The sequence below is a fragment of the Actinia tenebrosa genome, unplaced genomic scaffold, assembly GCF_029948245.1.
Source record: "Actinia tenebrosa isolate PJP-AT-01 unplaced genomic scaffold, QUT_ActTen_1.0 PGA_scaffold6__47_contigs__length_16458017, whole genome shotgun sequence".
Lineage (NCBI taxonomy): Eukaryota > Metazoa > Cnidaria > Anthozoa > Actiniaria > Actiniidae > Actinia > Actinia tenebrosa.
The window spans coordinates 185,594-207,132 of NW_028292583.1; the positions used below are offsets into that span (position 1 = coordinate 185,594).

Consider the following 21,539-nt stretch of genomic DNA (forward strand, 5'->3'; position numbering starts at 1 on the left):
AAATGTGTTTTTGTCACTCGGTACAGATCTATATGTAAAGTGTATGCTACATCGAGTGTATAAGCAGATTAAAAAATCTGCCTCAGTTGGGTTCTCGTGGGACTCGAACCACTGACCTCTCGTTCACTTTATTGTTTCTTTCTACCACGATAACAATATATAACTTCATGGTATATTCAGTTCCATGTACTACTTGAAGTCATGGCTTATTATTTTTCTCGATATTATAAGTAGCTAGAAATATATCGGAGTAGATCATCTCATAAAAGACCATAAAATTATATATCTTAGCTACGGCTGGGAGTAATTCACAACACCTGTAACGGGTGGCAGTTTAGTCCCAGTCATCCGAGATGGTATTTCCACTACCTCGTCTTGTGATTGGCTGAAACACCAGCCCAATTGAGAAGCGATAGGTTATGTTTACTCCAGACAGTAAGGTCATAATTAAAAGTAGAAAGACAAAAAATACATTTGGAATACGCCCTTATGTTTGGGTATGATAAAGACTTTGTGGCAATCATGTGAACGCTTTGCGAAAAAAGCGAATTTTCTGAACCTTCTACACACGAGGATAGAAAATTCCCAGCGTTGTCTGGTTCTGGAGAAAGATTAACCTTCTAAGATTATTTTGATTTAAAAAGCTGAGAAAAAATGGACGTAGTTTGCACCATTGCAGAGACCATGGTCTGAAGGCCATTCTCTTTCATGAGCTGGATATTGTACTTCAAAATCGAACGGCTTACACCGAAATTTTGACATTTGGAAGCTCAGGAGTATTGGATATTTTACGAGCTATGAATCATCGAGAGTTTGGTCAAGAAGCGTTTAATAATGACCAATTTCTTGCGGGAGGAATAACCTTATTTATATCTGGCTTCATAGGATTCATTGGAAACACGTTCGTCTTAATCATCACTTACAGAATTCTACGCTATCGAAAAAATATTCCTTCAATCTTAATACTTTTCCTAGCCTGGACAGATTTTCTTACCTTTCCCCTTATTTACCCACAATCGCTTATTAAATATTTCTTCGGCGTTTATATTGGTGACTACAGCGCGTGCGACTTCCAGGGTACAGTTATTACGTTCTTGTACGGAGTTTCCATATTACTGGTCCTTATCATGAGCATCGACCGCCTTCTTGCTTTATACAAGCCATTCTGTTATGAACAACATATATCGTACGATAAAGAGAAGGTTAAAGTAACAGCTATTGGAGTGAGTGCAGCTGGTTTTACTATAGCTCTTCTACCTACTTTTGGTGTCGGACGAAACGTCCTACATTTTCCAGGAACGTTTTGTTTATTTGAATGGGGAGCAAAAACAGTGGATGGTATAGCGTTGCTCTATATTTACATGACACTACTTAGTATAGCCATTCTTGCTATAGTATTTTGTAATTTTACTGTAGTACTGTTAGCCTGGAGACTAATGCGTAGACTTCATAGTGAGAGTACACTAGGAGATAAAGAAACCGCTTCAACTTGTCAAACGAAAAAGAAGCACTCAAACCGAGGAGATATGGAGATGCAGTTTGCGAAGCTTAGTTGTATGACTGCTATTGCTATCGTTGGATGTTGGAGTCTCTTTTTGGTAAGTTAAGCAAGTATTTTAGTAACTATTTATAAGTCAAATAAAGACAACAGGTGCTTTTCGATAGTAAACGTGGTTTAACTTAGATATGATGGGATACGCGTGCCGCTATATATATGTAGGTGTCAAGAATGACTGGTTACTAAGGTTACGGTGAAAGACTTTCAAGAACCGTACAGTCGAAACGTGCCGTGCCGTTAATACCAATCACGTGCCACGTGAATAGTATCCTATCACAATGCCTGACTCAATCTTCTCTACATAATTACCTGAGATTTTCCGGCTTTGCACTTGTAGTGAGGGCTTCGATACAATTTTAGTCCCTTGGTCCTAATTGTGTTGCTCAAAAAAAACAAAAAATTAACAGTGGCAATAATGAATTATTTTCGTCATTCCTATTATGATGAATCAAAAACGTTACGGCTGTAAATAGATTAGCTGAGGTGATAGATGAGGGTTGTAAGCCTAATTGTGGTTAAAAAACGCTAATAGTCACTGCATGAGCTAACTATGTTTATAATCAAGATGTAAACAGTTTTCTAAACGACGTAAAGAGATTTGAAGAAAAGCGAAAACCTGTTTCAGCGGGACCAGACCAAAACGACACTCCTGAACGAGAAGATGTCATAGTGAATACACAACAATTGCAAAAGGGTAATTTCAAAATCCTCTAAATTCATTCTAAATTTAACATTTTTTAATCTTGACAGATTCGCTTAACCATGATTCAGGCAGGGTACCCATTTGATGCGTTTATCGACTTTACTGCAGTAAGACTGGCTTCACTCCACTCTGTTGTCAACCCTTGGTTTTATCCCCTTCTCAGAAGAAAGTACCGCGAAGGATTCTGGTATCTAATTACGTGGATAGGTCACGTGGTCACTTGTACGCTTATTAAAAGACCAACAAATACTTTAGGTAAGATATCATCGAAGATTGGGTTACCTGTGGACGAACTGTTGTGGAAAAATTCAGTAAACTGCATCTTCTTAAAAATCACAAGTAGCCCAAATCCCAAAATATTTCATTGCCTTTTTCAGAACATTTTTCACGAGCCATTTCCTTTCTCCTTTTTTCCCTCTCATGTCTAAAATTTTATCTTTTAAGCGAGTTAATTTACATTTATTTAATATTTTTCGCCAGATGATATTGTAGGTGGAACGCCAAGAACGAAACGAAGCAAAAAGATGCAAAAAGTAGATGAGCGCCGACGGTCAAGTTCTCAGCGGTTTCTCAGTACAACAACATTATCAGCGTCCGTTACAACTGACTCCAAATCAACAGATAAAAAATAATCATGAATTATTATTACTAGTATTAATTATCAATATTTGAAGGTAAAACTGGCTGATTTAGAAAAATTAAAGGTGCTAAAAACGCGGGATTTAGTTATATTGGTCCCTATTACTTCGGGCGAAGTTTTTTCCATTAAAGAAAACTTACGGAACAGCATTCTTTGTTTGAGTTGCTGAATACGAGTATCTACAGTCTTAAATGGAAAAGCATTGCCGCCCAAAGATATAAGGGTTCTACTATAATGTATATTTTTTGATTGCTAATATTGTTACGAACAATTTATCTTTTATGATTTTTGGATCTGGGTTGGGAAAACCGATGATTATAATAATACTAATGATAAATAATGATAATCTAATGGTTATTAAAATGCGTGCGCATATCGAAATCTTGGTAAAATCTAGAATATTTTCGATTTGATGATAAGTAGTTTAAATACTTTTAGAAAATCTTATATATTTTTTATTTAACATGGATTTCTGAGCGGGAAACATACGGGGTGAAATGGTTGTACGAAGGGTGGATAGCGCTGTCCGACGGTTAAATCCTTATCCAGTGGATAAGTAGACGGTTAAATCCTTATCCAGTGGATAAGTAGATGCTGTTATCCAATACATGTATACACTATACATGTATTGGATACACTATATTTCACCTATCCCAATCTGGAGGCATTAATACTAACTAACTAACAAATCACTCATGATTGTAAGCTGCACGGCTGCTACTATAGCGCCTAAATACGCAGCCCGTAAAGTCCTCAAATGATCATGATTGTAAAGCGCATTGAGACCATGTAAAATGCGCTATATAAGAACCCCGTTATTATTATACACTGGATAAGATTTGTCTGTCGGATAGCGCTATCCACCCTTCTAGGCTAGTTGATACGACACGGCATCCTACTCTGATGTAACGTATACTTAGCGAGGGGGGACCCAAAAATATTTTACGACTGAACTGTGGATATGGCGGGAAATTTTTAAGAGTGAAACGCGTATGTGTATATATATTGGAGGGAAAATATACATTGCCTTCCCTATGACCAAGACGTCGCTACGCACATCCCTGAGGTGACGGAAGCCATGTTCTAGGACAAAAACAACTTAAAACTTTTTAATGACAAGAGGCAGATTTCATCTCCCTGTTTTAGGATTTTGAACTACAGCATGGCTGCCAAGATATCCTCTATAGACACAGATACAAACTTTAAACAAAACAAATAAAAACAACAACAAAAATAAGAACAAGAAGAAACTGTAAAAATATCAATTTAAATTTAAAAAATAAAGGGATTTCAGGGAATTTTTGACATTTTATTTTTTTCCTAGTCATCTATAAAAGGCATTGTTTTGTTTGAACTATATATAGGGTACGTTAAATCCCAATCAACTTGCTCGAATCATGATACATTTCTCACGGCGTTTATATCGTGTATTCATGTATCAAGCTTAAAGCTAAGGAGACACTGGTGCATCATTGCACGCAACATTTCACGCAACAGGACTGTTGCAGCGTGTGTCTACCCTGAAACTTGTGGCACGCAACATTGCATGCAACAAATCTGAAGTTGAATCGCGCTCTACTCTTGCAAGATTGCGCGCAACAAATTTCATCTTGTGAACATGGCTGCAACATTGCGTGTAACATTTTGAAATTTCGAAATTCCGATCAGCTTGCACCAAATTTATAACCACTGACCAAATTTCTTAGCATAGCGCGCTGACGCAAGAGACGTTGCATGATTTTGTTGAAACGTGTGTCACCCCGCTTCAAATTTGTTGCATGCAATGTTGCACCGTTTATCCGCACCTTTAACTACAATATCAACCTGTTCTCCAAGATAACCTATTTGCAATTAAAAGATTGTCTGTACATTGGAAAATTTAGCATTCATATATTCTGATTTGTCGTTTTTGGTCAGAAGCCCATTCGGTAGAAAACTTAGAACTAGTTTTGCCATCTTCGCATTTTCTATTCTTTGGGCTTCCTGTCGCGGGGGAGAAGAGAAAGAATGAGGAGAGCTAAGTCATGTCTCCCTTTTTCTCTCAGTCTAGTAGTAACACTACTGCGCATGCGTAGAAAATAACAAAATAATCATAATGATGTACAACTGATAATTTTGACAGAAACCACTGGTCTCGCTTTTAAGTTATGAACACCAAACTCACGTCTGGCTCCCGGTATTCCAGAGATGTCAAAAACTGATGTTTTTACTGAAAAAGCATTAATAAAAATATATGTCCAAAAATCAAATATATACTAAACTATAAATTAAACAAGTGATAAGCCTGCATAAAATAATAAAACTAAAAATTATTTTGGAAAGCAAGAAAAAATGCACTTCCGAAACCCTAGTATACAATCTTTTGCCCAGACCCTTACTGCGCATGCTTGTAAGAAATGAGGGCTCTGGGCAAGAGATTGCGGAATAGAAAGCCCCAACCAAGGAAGCGGTATGCAAACTTGTGTCATGCGCAGACTAGTATCCTGTAAAACAGGTAAAACCAGTTTAACAATCACTCGTGTTAGGGCAGCCAGAGTCTTCAGATTCCGTCGACTTTGTTCTTGCTCTGAATTCCTCAAAGCTTTCAAAATCATTTGAAACATTGGGATTTGATAAGTCGTAATTTTGAAACATCATAAGCTGGACTTCGTCGGCTGTGGTTGAACAAGAAGATTCGTTTATTGTTGGTGGCGATAACGGATTTCCAAAAAGTCGAGTTTCACCTTTAGGTTCGTTGTAAAACAGCTCATTTTTGATTTCCTTTCTTACAGGGAAAAACGGTTTACGAACTCGAGGCATCTTGTTTTCCTTCTCATTCGTATTTTGCAGGCTGTTTTCCACCTTTTTCTGTATTCGCAGATTTGAGGGTTCCATTCCCGGAGCGTAGAATAGAGGTAAATCGACAGGAAGACGTTTAATACGCTGTGAATCTATTAAACTATTTATAGAGTTGTTCTTAGGCGTTGGACAAGACCTTCTTCTTAGAGAAAGGTGATCAACATTTAAATTCTTCTCACTGATATCAATTTCGATAACTTTCGGTATCATCTCGGGTGAACTTTCATCATCGTACCAAATTGTCGAGCGCCGAGTATTGCACGAAGAACTCTCGCTACTTTCATCGGATTCAGTCGATTTTGTTTCCACTTTGTCGACGTTTGGTTTCATCGCAGCAAAATTGTGCATTGACTTTGATCTTGGAATTCGCAGGCGACTAAGTTTAAGTAAGTTTTGCTTCGAGCGTTCTATCAGAGGCGACCGGCTTTTAGGTTTTTCAACTTGAATCTCTTCAGGATCCAATAAGTTATGAAGAGACTTTGAACGCTTAATTGGACCTCTGAATGCCTTTTTGATGGCGAACTTCGCTCGTTTAGTTTTTACAGTATCCGCTTCTTTAGGGCTCTCTGGATTTGTATCGACGGATACTTGTGATACACTATCGTCTTCTGTGGTTTCTGCTGTACTCAGTGATACAGCTGTTGCTCTTTCAAGCCAGTCTTGTAGTCTTTGATTCACTTGTTTGGCAAACCCTTCTTGGTCTTCTTTCCAAAGAGCTCGTTTTCGTGCTTCGTCATCTGTCGACTCTAAAAGAACTTCCTTATGCTTTATGATTGGAATATCGCTTTTCCTTCTTCTAGATCGACTGGAAGAGTTTTTCAACCTTGTAGTAACTTTCTTTTCGTTTATTGAAGTCTCAGGATTCGATCTTCCAGGATTCGTCCTATTCATTTCGATCTGGACGCTTGCACGACGACCTCTGGTATCATGTCTTGCCACACGACGTGGACTTAGAAAATCATCGTTGCTTTGACTTTTGTGAATGGAAGAGGCTCCTGTGTATTGATCGACTGATGAAGATCTTCGTTTTTTATCACTCCCTAATTTTCTATCGGCATCCTCCATCTTTTTGTTCTTCAATCTTTTAGTTGTTTCCGTGTGCGTTTGACTTTTGACGAATTTAGAATTAGATTCATCGCTTTCTTTCTCAGAAATTTCATCGAGTTTGTTCTTAAAGAAAGCTTCCAGCTCATCTAGGGACTCTTTTCGTTTCGGTGAACTTTTCTCTACCCATGAAGTTCTTCTGGAGCTGGTCTGAGAGGATGTTGGTGGAGTTGTTCCTTCTCCTGTGACAACAAGTTCCTGTAAAGCCTCAAGGAGATTATGCATTTCAGCTCCAACAACTGCTTGTGTTTTTACATCTTGAACATAGTCTGTTACCTTTTCAGCAGAAGAATTCCCTTCGATATCTTGGTGCTCGTTTATAGAATTCTGAACATTTAATTCCGAAGGTTTCTGATTTAGTTGATGTTGTGGTCTTCCGTCCACCTCGTCAAAGCCATCATCGACGACACCACGATTTTTCTTCTCCTGTTCCGAAGTTTCTTGGCAAGTTTCGATGACTTCTTGCAGTTCGTCTTTACGTGCAATGATGCTCAACGCATTCGCTAAAGAGTCTTGCCTGCTTGACTTCGATTCAATGATAGCATTCAATAACAATGATCCCCCTATTGACCTCCTTCTCATCCTCGCCTTGGGATCTTTAAACTTTTCTCGTCTTTCTCCTAAAAGATCCCCACCGGAATGCCTTCGTTTTGACGAGCTATTTTCAACCTCAGATGAATCGCCTTTGGTTAGACTCTTTTTTTCTTTGCCAAAGTTGTCGATGAGATCAGAAAGTTCTTCGTTGATTACCTGCGGTTCTGTGGACGAATCCGAACTTCTTCGCTCCCTGTCTGCATTCAAAAAGTTCGGACTTGGTGGAGCAAGAGAATTCGGGGTCGCAGAAATTACAAAACAGGAATTTGATCTCTTTCGCTGGACCACTTTTGGTTGTGACTTCAGAGGCAAAGGAGAATGGCAACTGTGACGTTTGGTAAATGCAGGCATTGAACTTGGGTTAGAGCTTGTCGAAGCAACATCTTTTTCAACCATGTCAACTCTGTCAGTTCTATTAATGGTAGTCTCTTCTCCAATAACTCCATAGGGAGCGGTCGAGGGAGGACGAGCTTGACTAGGCACGAGTTCTTGGAGTGCAGAATACAGATCTCGAATCTCGTTCACGCTCGCAGAGGTTTTCCTTCTTGCTGGAGAGCCATTTTGTTGCGCTTCATCTGCTTCTAGAGTTTGTGAATAGTTTGTAATGTTGTCTACGTTGAGTTCATGGGGTAGGTTATTACCTGAAACAAATACATTAAATAAACAAGGGATAAATGAATGAATAAATGGAGGGAGGGAGGGAGGGAGGGAGGGAGGGAGGGAGGGAGGGAGGGAGGGAGGGAGGGAGGGAGGGATAGATAGATGGATGGATGGATGGATGGATGGATGGAGGGATTGGTGAGTGGGTAATATGATAGGCACAATTCCAAATTAAACAGCTCAGCGTCCGGTTCTCCTATTTCAAACGCTTTGAGAAAGAAGTCATACTCAAAATGCATTGTGAACTGAGAAAAAACCTCAAAGTAAATCGGTACTACTTATCATACAATTAATGTAAACATTACTTGTGCGATCTTAAATTCTTCGCCAGGAGACTTTCCGATTTTCGCTTCGATCCTCTGGCCGCAAAACCTAAAATTCTAAATTCCAATTCATCTGCATATGAGTTAACCGTGCACTGACTTATATCAGCCAGGAGGTTGTTTAGGAGTATCGATAAGAAATTTATAATCGAAAAAGAAAATGCAAACTTGCACATTTAAAAAAGAGATGAACAAAAAATGCGTGGGAGTTAAAGTATTATGTAGGAAATCTAACCCTAGCAACAGGCGCAATGCTGACACATCGTTTAACTCTTGTATTTGAATTTAGTTGGGAAAAGTTAAAACTCGAAGTGATTGAAAAACATTATAGCAGTGAGAAGCTCTTTTCATGACTTTTTTGTGAGATCGTTAAAGCCATGCATGGGTTCAGTAATGAAATTCATAACTGTTTTGGACTGAATTAAATCCGACATATATGTAATTTTACAAGCTCAGATCATTCTAGACTTATCTATAGCTACATACATGCAAAATAAGAGGAAAAACAGATGGCACAGACTTTGAAAGCGACTGCGTTTTTAAACCGGTGTTTAAATGAGAACTGACCGGGGACAAGCAAAATTTGCATAAAGAATAAAAAACCTGATATATTTTATGACAATTAGCTAAAATTAAACTTTGTCTGATTTGAACCTGGTCGAGAACAATGAATTCCATATATTATTTATCTGTTGAATTTTCTCAGGTTTTAAATATAAAAAGTTGAAATTTCACTTACGAAAAAATGGACTTTTTTGAAATGAAGTTTTTCCTTTAAAAATATATAAGATAAAATTCACGTAGAATTATTCCTAAAATTTATATTTTCTCTCGGCAACTTTCGACCATTAAGCAGACAATATTTAATAACGTGGAAATGCAAATAAATTTGAGCAAACAAAACGATACAAACTTTCGAAACTTTCAAATATTAAGGATCAAATTTTTCGCCTTGTCACTAATTATTTCTTGTCTAGTATTCTCGTTTTTCTGAAATATTATATATTCAATTAATCTTTTAACCCTTAAAGCGATTTGAAGCAAAAAATTGTAAGCCTTAAGGCACAAGAATATAATACACAATTGGAACAACTATTTCTCTGAAAGTATCGGGAGAATTTGTATATTGATTTGAAAGCGTACTGACAGTCTTAATGCAAAATAAGATTTATTCCCAAATTTTCTTGTGTCGGAAATCGCTTCGAAAACTTTACTTTTAATTAACAGAAAAACGAAGAAAAATTAAAATATTTTCTATCCGAATATTTAATAAAAATGTTCACGTTTTAAAAGATAAAGATGTAAGATTTTTAAGACTTACGTCGACGAACGAAGTTTCTCCGGGTTTTCATGTCGGCAGAGAAGGTATTTCAGATTCAAATATGGTGACTTAGCATTATGAAGCTCTTATAGGCTCGTAGCAGGACGTTTTCTAACTGTATTCATCCCTGCTACTTTTGGTTATAGAAGTTAAGCAGTCCCCTGTGGCTGGTTTTGAGGTACAATGAATATATATATGTTATCTTAAAGGATCTTATAGTGACCCCATGGTTAGAACCGCAAGAACCTCATCACGTGAGTACATTCCACCAATAGAGAAGTGTTTCTTGGCTACCACAAAATATCTTGAAAATACCGAATACTATATGGGAAACCTGGTTTTTAGTTGTTTTTTTTTTTAAGCAAATAAATCGATTTAAAGGCAGATATGGCATCGTTAAATAACAAGATATTATTCTAAGCAAATTTATGTAACAGTGAAAAATATTTTCCGCATTAACGTAACATCTCATGTTACTATGTGGCATGGGATCCCTTTGTATGGACAGAAGTGGTATGGCACTATTCTATTTATAGCAAGCGAAGGGAATCTCTGATTTGTTTGAAATATTTTGATTTGAAATATTTTTGAGACCTCGAATGATTTACTAAATGTCATCGTTAGATTAAGGGTTTTATACATTTTTCTTTCACGCACTAAAACACAAGTCTTACAAAACAAGTACGTGGAATTTTTCTACTGAACCTCTTCAGTCTACTGCTTGCATATTCTATATTTAGACGCTCTTAAAAGCATTTATGACGTCTTTGAACGGCACTATGAATCATTGTAAGCAAAATTATGTGTGGTTACGAAATAGTTTTTCAACTCAATGTAGATATGTGGGATCCCTTTGTACTGGGGTGTATATTTTTAGCAGCCAAGTTCTATATATATATATATATATTTTTTTTAAATTTTATTTCAGAATTTCTGGCATCTCTGGATTGTGTAAATTAATTCACGTACTTAGTTGTGAAGTATGACAAATATTTTTTATCCCTTTTGACAAAGCTGATATTTCACGGTTTTCATTTTTCTCGTTTCCTGTTACTTTAATTTTTTACGAGATTTTCGAACAGGTTTGCAATCAAAAGTTGATCAAACTTTTGTAGCTGTAAAAGCTATCGTCTTTTCTTGGGAAAAACAATGGTAAAATCAGTTGCGGAAGATCTGTGTGTTTTTTTTTTTTTTTTTTTTTTTCTTAAAAAAACTCAACTTGGAATTTTTTTTCAACCTGGTTTTTTTCGTTACCCCCCAAGTTCCACCATCTAATATCTTTCTTTCTTTATCCGTTATACTGGCAACGTTCCTTGTCACGATACATCATAATCACCACATATTATTGGAAAAATATCCCAATTTGGTGATTTTATGATAGAACTCAACAAATAAAAATGTATCTATAAATATGCAATTTCTTAGTTTTTTTAATCTCCGGGATCGATTACTAGATCTAATTACAAACATAATTTATATCTATGCCTAAACAAATCGTTTGAATTGAAAACGCGTTTTGACCAAAAATTGTTTTTCTTTTCCAACAATCTTTAAAGTTGTACGGCTGAGTTTAGCTAGTGACTTAATTCCTCAAATATTTGAAATACTACGTTAGTGGTCAAGTTTTTAGTGCACAACTCCCATTATTTCCGCAATCCAAGTGCATTGTTATATAACGGAAATGTTAACCTTTAGGGATGAACGACTAATCAATGTCACACTGCACGAACTACTGACAACAATGACACCACACGCAGCTACAAAAATCAGTTACCTTTTTTTATACTCCTAGATTTTATCTTTTGCTTTCATTCTTATCACAAAATAAATAAAATTATTTTAAAACGTGTTAAAATGGTGAAATAATTATTTTTAATTGCGTGTCGTTGTCACGCTCAGTTCTAATAGCTCTAGTTATAGTTTAACTTGACTGTCGGTCAAAAGATTGTGAGATGCTAATTGGAAGGCTTTCCAAACTTCAAAATATAAATCTCTCTTGTTATTAAACTTGCAACGCTACTCACTGTATAAAAACCTAGAGCTAGATATTTAAACGATTGGTGTTAAGCGTTTTATAACTAAATAATATTCATAGCCGATAAGCAAACAATATAAGAATGATTGCTTTTTTTTCATTCGTCGTCACTTACTTTAATACAATTTCAGTTATAAAAACACATCCTAAAACTTACCCATAACTTTCAACCTTTATTTTTCCTACGCGTTTTGTCTCTTATCTGCTTTCCTTTCCCTAATGATTTCATCTGGACATCTTTCCGCATCTATAGGTTCGAAACAAAAACACTTAACATGACGAAACGTCAAGGTTAGACATGTTCCGTGAGGAATGATTTATAACATGTAGTCTTGGAGATATTGACAGGACTTCATGATACGTTGTGGCTTGTAAATATGCTCGCTTACACAATGTACTCTGTAAACATACCTATAAGGTATTGACATTCAGCATGGCTTTACAATGAATACAGAACCACGAGCCACGAAGACTGAAAGAAAGCATAGCCCTCCAATTAATCTCGAAAATGAATATAAAAAGACACATAAATGCTGCGTGGCTGAGTACCCATTGTCTTCAATCCATCCCATCGTCTACGAATGCTACTTGCGCTATCAGTTTACTGATTGCAATAGATTACAAATGATCTAGGATAATATTTTATACAAGCCAGAGGCTTGTTGGGGCGATAGTACGACTGAACACTCTTTCTCGATCGTGCGCCAGAGATTAGAGTCCTAGTACTGAGCCAGTCCAATATTGAACTCAAACTAATGCAAGAGACCGTAAAACCGGTACGATACACACGGAATTTTTTAAAAGTTTTTAAAAAAGCTAGTCGTCACTCGCCTCAAACTCAGTTCTTCTTCTCCATATTTCTAAATATTTACCTTGTGTGTGACTCAGCTCTTCACTCCTCGTACGTAGTTGCTCACTTCTTCTCTATTGTGCAATTTATATGTTTAACCAACGTCAGAAAAGCTCGTACCCCCCTGAGGGGTATTAAATAGCGTCGGTTCCTCAGAGACGATAAATCTTCTATAAGTCTAATTGTAAATAAATATAGAATAATATAAATTAAAAATATATATATTTATTAATATTTTTATATGTGTGTTTGTTTTTAGTGTTGTTCAGTTGATTTTTCTCGTAATCAAAACGTCAGCCGTGTCTCGTCTAATACGAGCTTGAATGGAAAGGTTACTTCTACAATTTCATCGCATACGGATACTATAAGCCCTCACAGCAGGCTGGTTCCCGAGTTTATGACAAAAGATTTTGAGCTGCCATAAAGCAGCTAGATGCACCGCGATAGAAGATAGAAACTCGTTTGAAACTTATAAATCACGTCTGTGCAACTCACTAAAAAACCTCAGAGTTAAACTATTTCATGAGCTAAAATAATGTTACAGTTGGGAACTGATAGCAGAGCACTGTAAAAATACTTTTTATGGCCGGTAAATAAGAGTATTATAGCCTGGTTGTGTGAATTAAGGAATGAGCTATGGGTATAGTCTCTAGTGTTGATAGTAGCTACCGGGGATTAAATGAAAACAAAGTTGCATGATATGTAGGATGTACGTACGGTGCTTATGGTAAATGCAGATTATCCCAAGACAAACTTATATTATCTTACACTAAGCATGCTAGTGTCCAATAGCACAGGAAGCAAAGTAAGGCACAGCAATTGGTCGTAGGGTGTATAAGTTAAATAGAGATTGTATTTATATTAAGATGCACAGGAGGTAGAATATGAACAACATGTACAAATAATCCAGGAAATTGATAATTGACTATAAAAAGCTTTAAGTGCATAAGTTATTGTCATATGAAACCAAAAGTGAACGATCGGGGAAAAAATGGACAGTGTTTCTCTATATTTAGAAGTCCAATTGACGGTCGAAACTCCTAGACGGATATCAATCCTAGACGGGGAAAATTTGTAATGCAGGGTTCATAATGCATGGCAGAGGACGGGGGGGGGGGGGGGGGGGGGGGGGGGCAGGTGAAATTGAGGGGGGATCGGGAAAATTTTGATAGGAAAAAGGGGAGGATGGGCAAATTGTTATCAGAAAAATGGGGGGATGCACAATTGTTGGAAGAAGGTACAAGCCTTGCTTCGGGGGGTCCGTATTTTTTTGCATGCCTTTAAGGGCCGGGGTGTTAAGAATTATTCTGGACATTTCAAAATTTCATTTGCCCCTTCCTCTGCCATACACTATGAACGCAGCCTAAGTAGAGCGGGCGGCCATGTTGGATAATGTGATATTCATTTGGTATCACTACATCATCAAGCTAGCATGGTCTTCAGATTATGGTTATTGATTACTTGACACCAAAGTACCTATAGATAACCATGCAGAGAGTAGTGTGACTTTTCAGAGAGAACAATTAGTGCAAAGAAGAAGAAGAAGAAGGAGCTGGAGGCCGAGAAAGAGAACCCGATGACAAGGACAAGGACAAGGACGGCGATAAGGACAAGGACAAGGACGAGGACAAATTGCTATACTTACAGTAAAAAGTTGCTTAAAAATGGCTGACATCAAGGAACATTCTGGTATTTCATATGCAATTGCAACACTAAAAACAAATAAAAAAGTACATTAAGTAAGCCATTGATAACTTTGCTTCGTCGGCTATTAATAAAGGTTATGACCGGCACCCGTATTCAGTTTATTGATCACATTTTGTAAATTGAATCTTTACAAGTTTCCAATAACAAATCCGTAATTTTGAGTAAAGTAACGTTTTGGACTTTTCACTTGATCCTGCAACACGAGAATCATTGACCTCAATTTTAATTCTTAACAATTTACGCGGCGAAATACAGGAAATATTACAGGATTGTGAAATAGTCTTCAAACATTTGATATTTAGGCAAATTGAAGAGCACTTACTGAGATGGATAAATTGTAATGAAAGGAGTGTACTTAGAGATTGTTTTACAAGCAAATAATTGTGAAAAACAACTTCAAATAAGGATTATACCCGACTTTATACTCCAATTACTGATTTTTAGAATCGTGAATACGGAAATACTAATTTGGTGATAAAATTCAACTTCATGCAATTTTACTTCAGAGGTTTTGTCAAAATACCTTCATTGAAGCTGTCCTAAAGAAAGGGTTAACATTTCGATTTGATTTCCCCACATTGCTTTTAAAGTAATTAGTGGTTTTCTACCTTAGAGTTCAAGATGAGTCCATTCATACCACACACAGTGTTGATGGCTTTATAGGCAGCAAAGAAAGAAATGGCTTAAAGATACGCTTCATTCCTCTAACTTTTCATGTGTATGCGAAACTAAATCATTACTGACTTTAGAGACTTAAAAGGCAACAATCAGAACTCAAAAAGCCATTGTTGTGATGCTGATATTGAACCAAAATGCAAGGTCGATGCTTGTCAAAGTTAGTTTGTTCTATATATCATACCAGACACACTTATGTCAACCTTCTTAAGACGTGACGTCATCGTACTTACAGAAGTCGCTAGTCCATGACAAAATGACACGATATCATGTATATAATACTGAAATATTAATTATAAGGTATTTGATATATCGACAATTGGAATCAGTACGTTAAAGCAAGCTTTAACGCGACGGAAATGTTTTGAATGAGGGTAAAAAGGAAGTTACTCCGGCTTCATGCCGAATAGACCAGTGCAGCTGTGTGCAACCGCCTTTAATTTTAGCCTGCTCCGGCTGCACGAGCGGAACAGGTCAGTTCACATGGGTACCAAACCATAACAGCTTCTTAAAATAAGTGAGTGAGGTCACTAAGGATCAAACTACGGACCTTTTTCTTGGTAACACACTAACCAATCAAGCCACTTTTGCTCCTTAAAACAAGTGTGTGAGGTCACTGAAGATCAAACTATGGACCTCTTGCTTAGCAGGCAGCACACTAACCAACCAAGCCACTTTTCTTACAAAAAGTGTGTGAGGTCACTGAGGATCAAACTATGAGCCTCTCTTGCTTAGCAGGCAGCACACTAACCAACCAAGCCACACTTGCTCCTTAAAACAAGTGTGTGAGGTCACTGGGGATCAAACTATGGACCTCTTGCTTAGTAGGCAGCACACAAACGACCAAGTCACTGAGGATCAAACTATGAACTTGCTTAGCAGGTAGCCGTCAATAGGGCAAATCAAGCCACACTCTCCTCTTAAGACAAGTGTGAGGTCACTGAATATAACGGACTATGTATTTCTATCAAACTTACCATTAAGATCTAGAATAGTATGAAAGTAGACATGACCAGGCGAATAAAAAGAGACTACAGCTGAGACCCAAGACGGCAGAAAAAGACGCTGTTAAAAACATAATCACACAGAAAAATTATTTACTTGAGACATGCGAAATACGTACTGAGCATGCGCTAATTATTGACGAACAAGATTGCGGACAAGCAAAACCATGCTTTGTACGATTTAAGGTATTTTTCGAAAATTTCTAAAAATGTCGTTATATACACAAATGGCTCAAATCCCCGAGTAGGGGATGAAACATTTTTTTAAAAATTCAAGCGAAAAACGAGACAAAAAATCAAAAGATAAGAATCAATCTGAGCGTAATTTCCTTGTCTAAAGTTGATTGTTAGACATGTTTGCCGTTTCTCTTGGTATATAGGCTGGGAAAGATCAAGATTGTCTGATAAACGTTCTTTGACTTGCGGTTTTGTTGTGTATTTTTTGTGCGTGGTTTTTTTTTCTTTTTCGTTTCAAAAAGTGTTTTGCACAAACGTTCATAGTGATTATCACGGTGCAAAGACCTGTTTTTTGGGGTTTTGTCAAGGGTAGTCAAGCTTCAGTTGATCACCCTCCGGCCCCTGGCTAACGGGGAAATTCTAATGAAGGTTTCATAACTCTCACGAATTTCTTGCGGGTTAGGTGTTCGGTTATTTTCCACTAATCTCGTTCGCAGAGCCTTTATTTCTTACTGCGCATGCTCGACGAATAAATTATATCGACGAGCATGCGCTGTAGAAGATAAGGGCTCTGGAAACGAAATTGATTTTACATGAAGATTACCAGCATGCGCAGATGTTTTTCTCTCCTGTCGCTCGTGTGCCCATCGCACCAATCACACATCCGAGATACGTTTACTGAAAAACGATTTGAACGTACCGTACGTACCGTAGGTTCAGCTAAAAAAGCCCTTACTCAGTCTGTAGAGTAGTTCCTATTTCAGAGCCTTTGGTACCTTTGGACATGTGATTAGTAAGATGTCCCTAAACAGACCTCTTTACCTTGGGCGCAATGTTTTCTCATTTCAGACCACGTGTCATTCCCTAGAGTATCATTTCTTTGTTTAATGGTTGCGAATCGAAAGAGAAGACACATGAATATGGATGCAACTCAAACAAAGAATCCTATTCTCGAATGAATGACATATGATCTGAAATGGAAAGCTTCACGCCCAAGGTAAATTTGAAGAGAGCATTGCTCATAATGATAATAATCTATTCTCGCGAGAAAAGGCATACTCTGAAAGCAAATCATTAGCGCATTTACACTTCCGCCCATCAACTTTTACTCAGTGACAGCAGTTGCTATTGGCGAATTTTACAAAAAAGGATTTCGCCTCTTAGTAATCTACCAATATAAATAATTTTTCTTAGTTTCTATCCTCGAAATCAAAAATATATCATTTTCCTTATTATTTGAATGATATTGAGCGCTTTCTGGAGATTCGAATACTGTTAGTCTTTCCATCGCTTTGATCCAGGTTTTTGGCGGGTAATTTAGAAGCGCGTCTGCTAAGTGTCGGGGCTGATGGCTGTCAAGAGCCTTCCATTCAGAAAGACTCTGCTAGCGGATGCACTTACAATTTTTGTTTTCTAGAGCAAATTTCTTGGGGATAATTTCTTCAAAAAAATCGCTCTCATCGTCTTCAGATTCGCTCTCAATAGTTCGAAGGCTTAATGGAAAAGTGTAATATTTTTGTAGAGGCCTGTGGACTGATGCAATAAAGTGGTTAGAAATATTCTTTTAAAAGGTTATTTTTTGACAGAAAGCACTTAAAAATGCATAAATTATATGTCGAAATTATTCAAGTAGTTAAGTATCTTTAGCCAAATGTCGCCGTGCAATCCAAATCATTCTAGTTTAATAGATTGCAGGCAAATTTTAGGACTATATGAAAGGATTTAAATGCATAAAATTACTACAATAAGATCTTAATTTTATCGAAACGTCTTTAGAACTCAAATGATTAGAACAGTAATTTTTGTTCAGAGGATTAGTTCAAAGAAATTGTACTATGTCACGCTAATAAAATCAAAATATAGAAGGAAAAAAGATAAAATTGGTCTACCTAAAATATTTTTTTAACTTAAAGACAAAATTATATCTTCAAAACGGAAAATATATGAGTTTTACAAACTCAAAAACATGAGATTTTATCATTCTATTGGCTAATCTGACGGCATAAACACTGTGATACAAATAATTTGAATTTTAAACTCTGTCATACCTCGACGTTCCATTATCGAGCTCTGGATAAACTGCTTTAATTCTTTAGCATCAGTTTGGTTCCACTTAAAACGAGTGTGAATACGAACGGGTCAAAATCGTTAACGATGGTTCAAATATAACTGAAAAAAGCGATTTAAGTGTATTATAAGACAGACGTAGAAAGTTGGAGATGAGTGGCGTTTATGATATTGGATTGCTCAGTGATCGTGGAGTACTTTAGTCGTGTCATTAGTTTCGAGTAACTATCTTTCTCATTGATCACGTTCGTACAACGCTGTGACGTAACTGAGATGTCTCCCGACAGTCGATCGTAGAACTGTTTACATCTCCAGTTAAATAAACAACTCCTTTTAATCGAATAGCTTGGGAGATAAATGAACGTCTGGCAAAGCTAATTATGAAAAGCTTTGAGAAAAAAATGTGTTTTAGGAGCTTTAATTCGTGTGATTAGAGGCCCCTTGCAGGGCCCTTGCACTCGATGCTTGGCTGGAGGTCCATGTGAAGATTGAAAGGAAAATATTTCCATCAGAAAAGATCCTCAAGAAAATAAAAAAGTTGACTCCCAGCTTGTAAAACATGACAAGATGATATGTCTATTACTAATTAAGCGGGTTATTCATCTGGAACTTTTTGGGAACCGACTTGGTAACTGAGGATAATTTGTGGCATCGCTTTCCAGACTTAAGACTTTAGCGAGAGCTTGGTCGGTGAATAAGATGGTGAAAAGAAAAACAACAACAACAAACAAACAAAAAACAACAACAAACAAACAAACAAACAAAACAAACAAACACACAAACAAACAAACAAAACAAAACGAAAGCAAAATGGAATCAATCCATTTTCAGCTGGGAAGCAACATTTCTTATTCTAAATTCCATCGGTTTTGGAACGTTAAAAAATGGCTTCTCACTTAATTGGATGACACATGGTTTGAAAATTGGAGAAAAAAAAAACAACTTACGGCTAAGGTAAATTGTAATCTGCGATGAAAAGGTTATGGAGAAAAAGCAAAAAATGAAAACTATGACATTTCTTACCCATGTTAAAGAATCAAAGTCCCAACTTGGCTCGTATTGGTCTCCATCGAATCAAATATAATATCACCTATAATACAAATGCATTCTGTGCACTTTGAAAAAAAAACCTGATCTTGTCAAGCCCCATTGAGCTCCCGGAAAAGGCGCTATATAAATTCGAATTCATTATTATTATTATTGTTATCATCATCATTATTATTCCTTTATTGCACAGCAAAATAAGAATATTACAACTCTTTGCTGGTATACATTAAACTTCAGCTCGAGATTCTACCCGGCTCCTGAGAGCTGAAGTACTCTTCTTAAGATGTGTGCCGTGCCTAAAGGTACAGATTTCTGTAGGTCTAACAAGCTTATACGTCTATCAAGTTATTATTATTATTATTATTATTATTATGATGATGATGATACATGACGATGATGATGATGATGATGATGATTCTTTTAAAAGCTTAAGCCATCGTTCTTTATATAACATATATGAGCGTTAAGTAGTGTTTAAAAAACAAGTAGGAGGCTGTCTTTATAGAAAATCATTTTAATACTAATAAAGAGGACTTTATCGGGTATAAAGGTCCATGCACGTGACGTGTATGGTGGCTCCAGTTGGACCATAAGCTTATGCATTATTAATGAGTGTTTTAAAGCCAATTTAAGGAAGACTAATGTTGATGTCTTTAAGCTGCTTGTATATCATTAGTAGCACCACTTATTACTCCTAATCCCTATGAAACCCACAAAACGACCGAAAAAAGTATTTTTAGGAAAGGAAATTGGAATTTCAAGCTATTCTGGTTTTATCTACAGATAAAGATTATTGAAAGGTTTGAAAGGTTTGTGGGTTGGTTGTTGGTCTTTTTTATCAGTCTTAAGGTTAGCTTTAAAAGGAAAGTAAAAAAGAGGAATGACAATCATACAGATGAACATGTAAGTGAATCTTTTTGTAATAAAATCATTTATTTTTTGATTGAAAATGATTAAATAAGTGATAAACGAATTATGGCTAAATGGATTTTTGCCATTTTAATTCGATCCTAGGAGTTATTCACGATAGGGCTAACCTCAATATCTCCTTTTGCACTCACTGATGCGAATAAATTAGATGGACAGGGCTAGATGGATGGAAACATGGATCGGTGGAATGATGATTTTATAATAACTTACAAATTTCTCGCGCGCTGATTGGTTATTTTTTATCATCAATAAAAGGAAAGACAGATAAAGCTGACGTCAACGAGCGCGCGCTCTTTCCGCTAAAAATGAGAAGTTTTTATCGTTTTTATTATTATATTGTAAAAAACAGACATCAGTTTTTTATGTGTCTGTCCTCTTACTGACGATAAATTTCGTCATCAAATTGTCAAAGTAGTATGCGCGGGATTCACACTACTTTGACAATGTTAGGACGCAATTTATCGTCAGTAAGAGGACAGACACATAAAAATCTGATGTCTATTTGTCAAATGGATTGGTGGACAGATGGATAGATAGATAGATGGATGGATGGATGAATGGATGGATGTATGGATGGACATATGGATATATGGATGGATGAATGGACACATGGATGGATGGATGGATGAATGGATGGATGGATGGATGGATGGATGGATGGATGGATGGATGGATGGATGGATGGATGGATGGATGGATGGATGGATGGATGGATGGATAGATGGATGGATGGATGGATGGATGGATGGACACATGGATGGATGAATGGATGGATGAATGGATTGGTAAACAGATTGATGGGTGGATGGATGGCAGATAATAAAGGAATAAATGGAAAAGATTAAATGAAATGAAACAATAACGCCATTTAGATGGAAGTCGTAATATCCGTAAAGGATTAGTTTAAGCAAACCAGGGTTGTCGTCAAATATATAGATAATGGGGCTTACCAAGAGATCAAATATAAAAGTAGTTCTAGAACAGCCAATCCTTAATCTGTTTGAAGAGGTTCAAGCTCGAGAAGACAATCTGACGATGCCTTTAAGATTACCTGATATAGCAAGGTGCCAATAATAACAATATCTCATACTTGGTCGCGTATGAGGCAGCACATTCCATCTCCCATATTGGGTCTGTGGGCCAACATATTCCTAGATCAGGAGCCCATTACTAGGAACATCCATCTCCCATACTGGGTCTGTGGGCCAACATATTCCCAGATCAGGAGCCCATCACTAGGAGCATCCATCTTCCATACTGGGTCTGTGGGCCAATATATTCCCAGATCAGGAGCCCATTACTAGGA

General features: G+C 36.9%; 2 protein-coding genes across 5 annotated transcripts; one reads left to right on the top strand and one right to left on the bottom strand.

The window, feature by feature from the left end:
- Positions 1-506: 506 nt before the first annotated feature.
- Positions 507-4,779, top strand: LOC116295664 (prostaglandin E2 receptor EP4 subtype-like). Its single transcript, XM_031703560.2, has 3 exons — positions 507-1,598; positions 2,309-2,516; positions 2,742-4,779. Exons 1-3 carry the CDS (start codon positions 798-800, stop codon positions 2,891-2,893), a joined length of 1,161 nt encoding a protein of 386 aa, XP_031559420.1. The 5' UTR covers positions 507-797; the 3' UTR covers positions 2,894-4,779.
- LOC116295666 (uncharacterized) lies at positions 4,150-15,241 on the bottom strand. Of its 4 annotated transcripts, XM_089038608.1 has the most exons (5): positions 14,942-15,241; positions 14,272-14,338; positions 12,649-12,804; positions 11,934-12,023; positions 4,150-8,078 (listed from the first exon to the last, which is right to left on the bottom strand). In XM_089038608.1, the coding sequence occupies exons 4-5, from the start codon at positions 11,935-11,937 to the stop codon at positions 5,407-5,409; spliced, it is 2,676 nt and encodes an 891-aa protein (XP_088894734.1). In that variant the 5' UTR covers positions 11,938-12,023; positions 12,649-12,804; positions 14,272-14,338; positions 14,942-15,241; the 3' UTR covers positions 4,150-5,406. The 4 variants fall into 4 exon arrangements, with proteins under 4 accessions (XP_088894734.1, XP_088894733.1, XP_031559426.2 ...); XM_089038607.1 differs by lacking the exons at positions 14,272-14,338; positions 14,942-15,241 and adding an exon at positions 12,188-12,248 and having other exon boundaries at positions 12,649-12,729; XM_031703566.2 differs by lacking the exons at positions 12,649-12,804; positions 14,272-14,338; positions 14,942-15,241 and adding exons at positions 12,188-12,248; positions 12,326-12,344.
- Between the last annotated feature and the right edge of the window lie 6,298 nt (positions 15,242-21,539).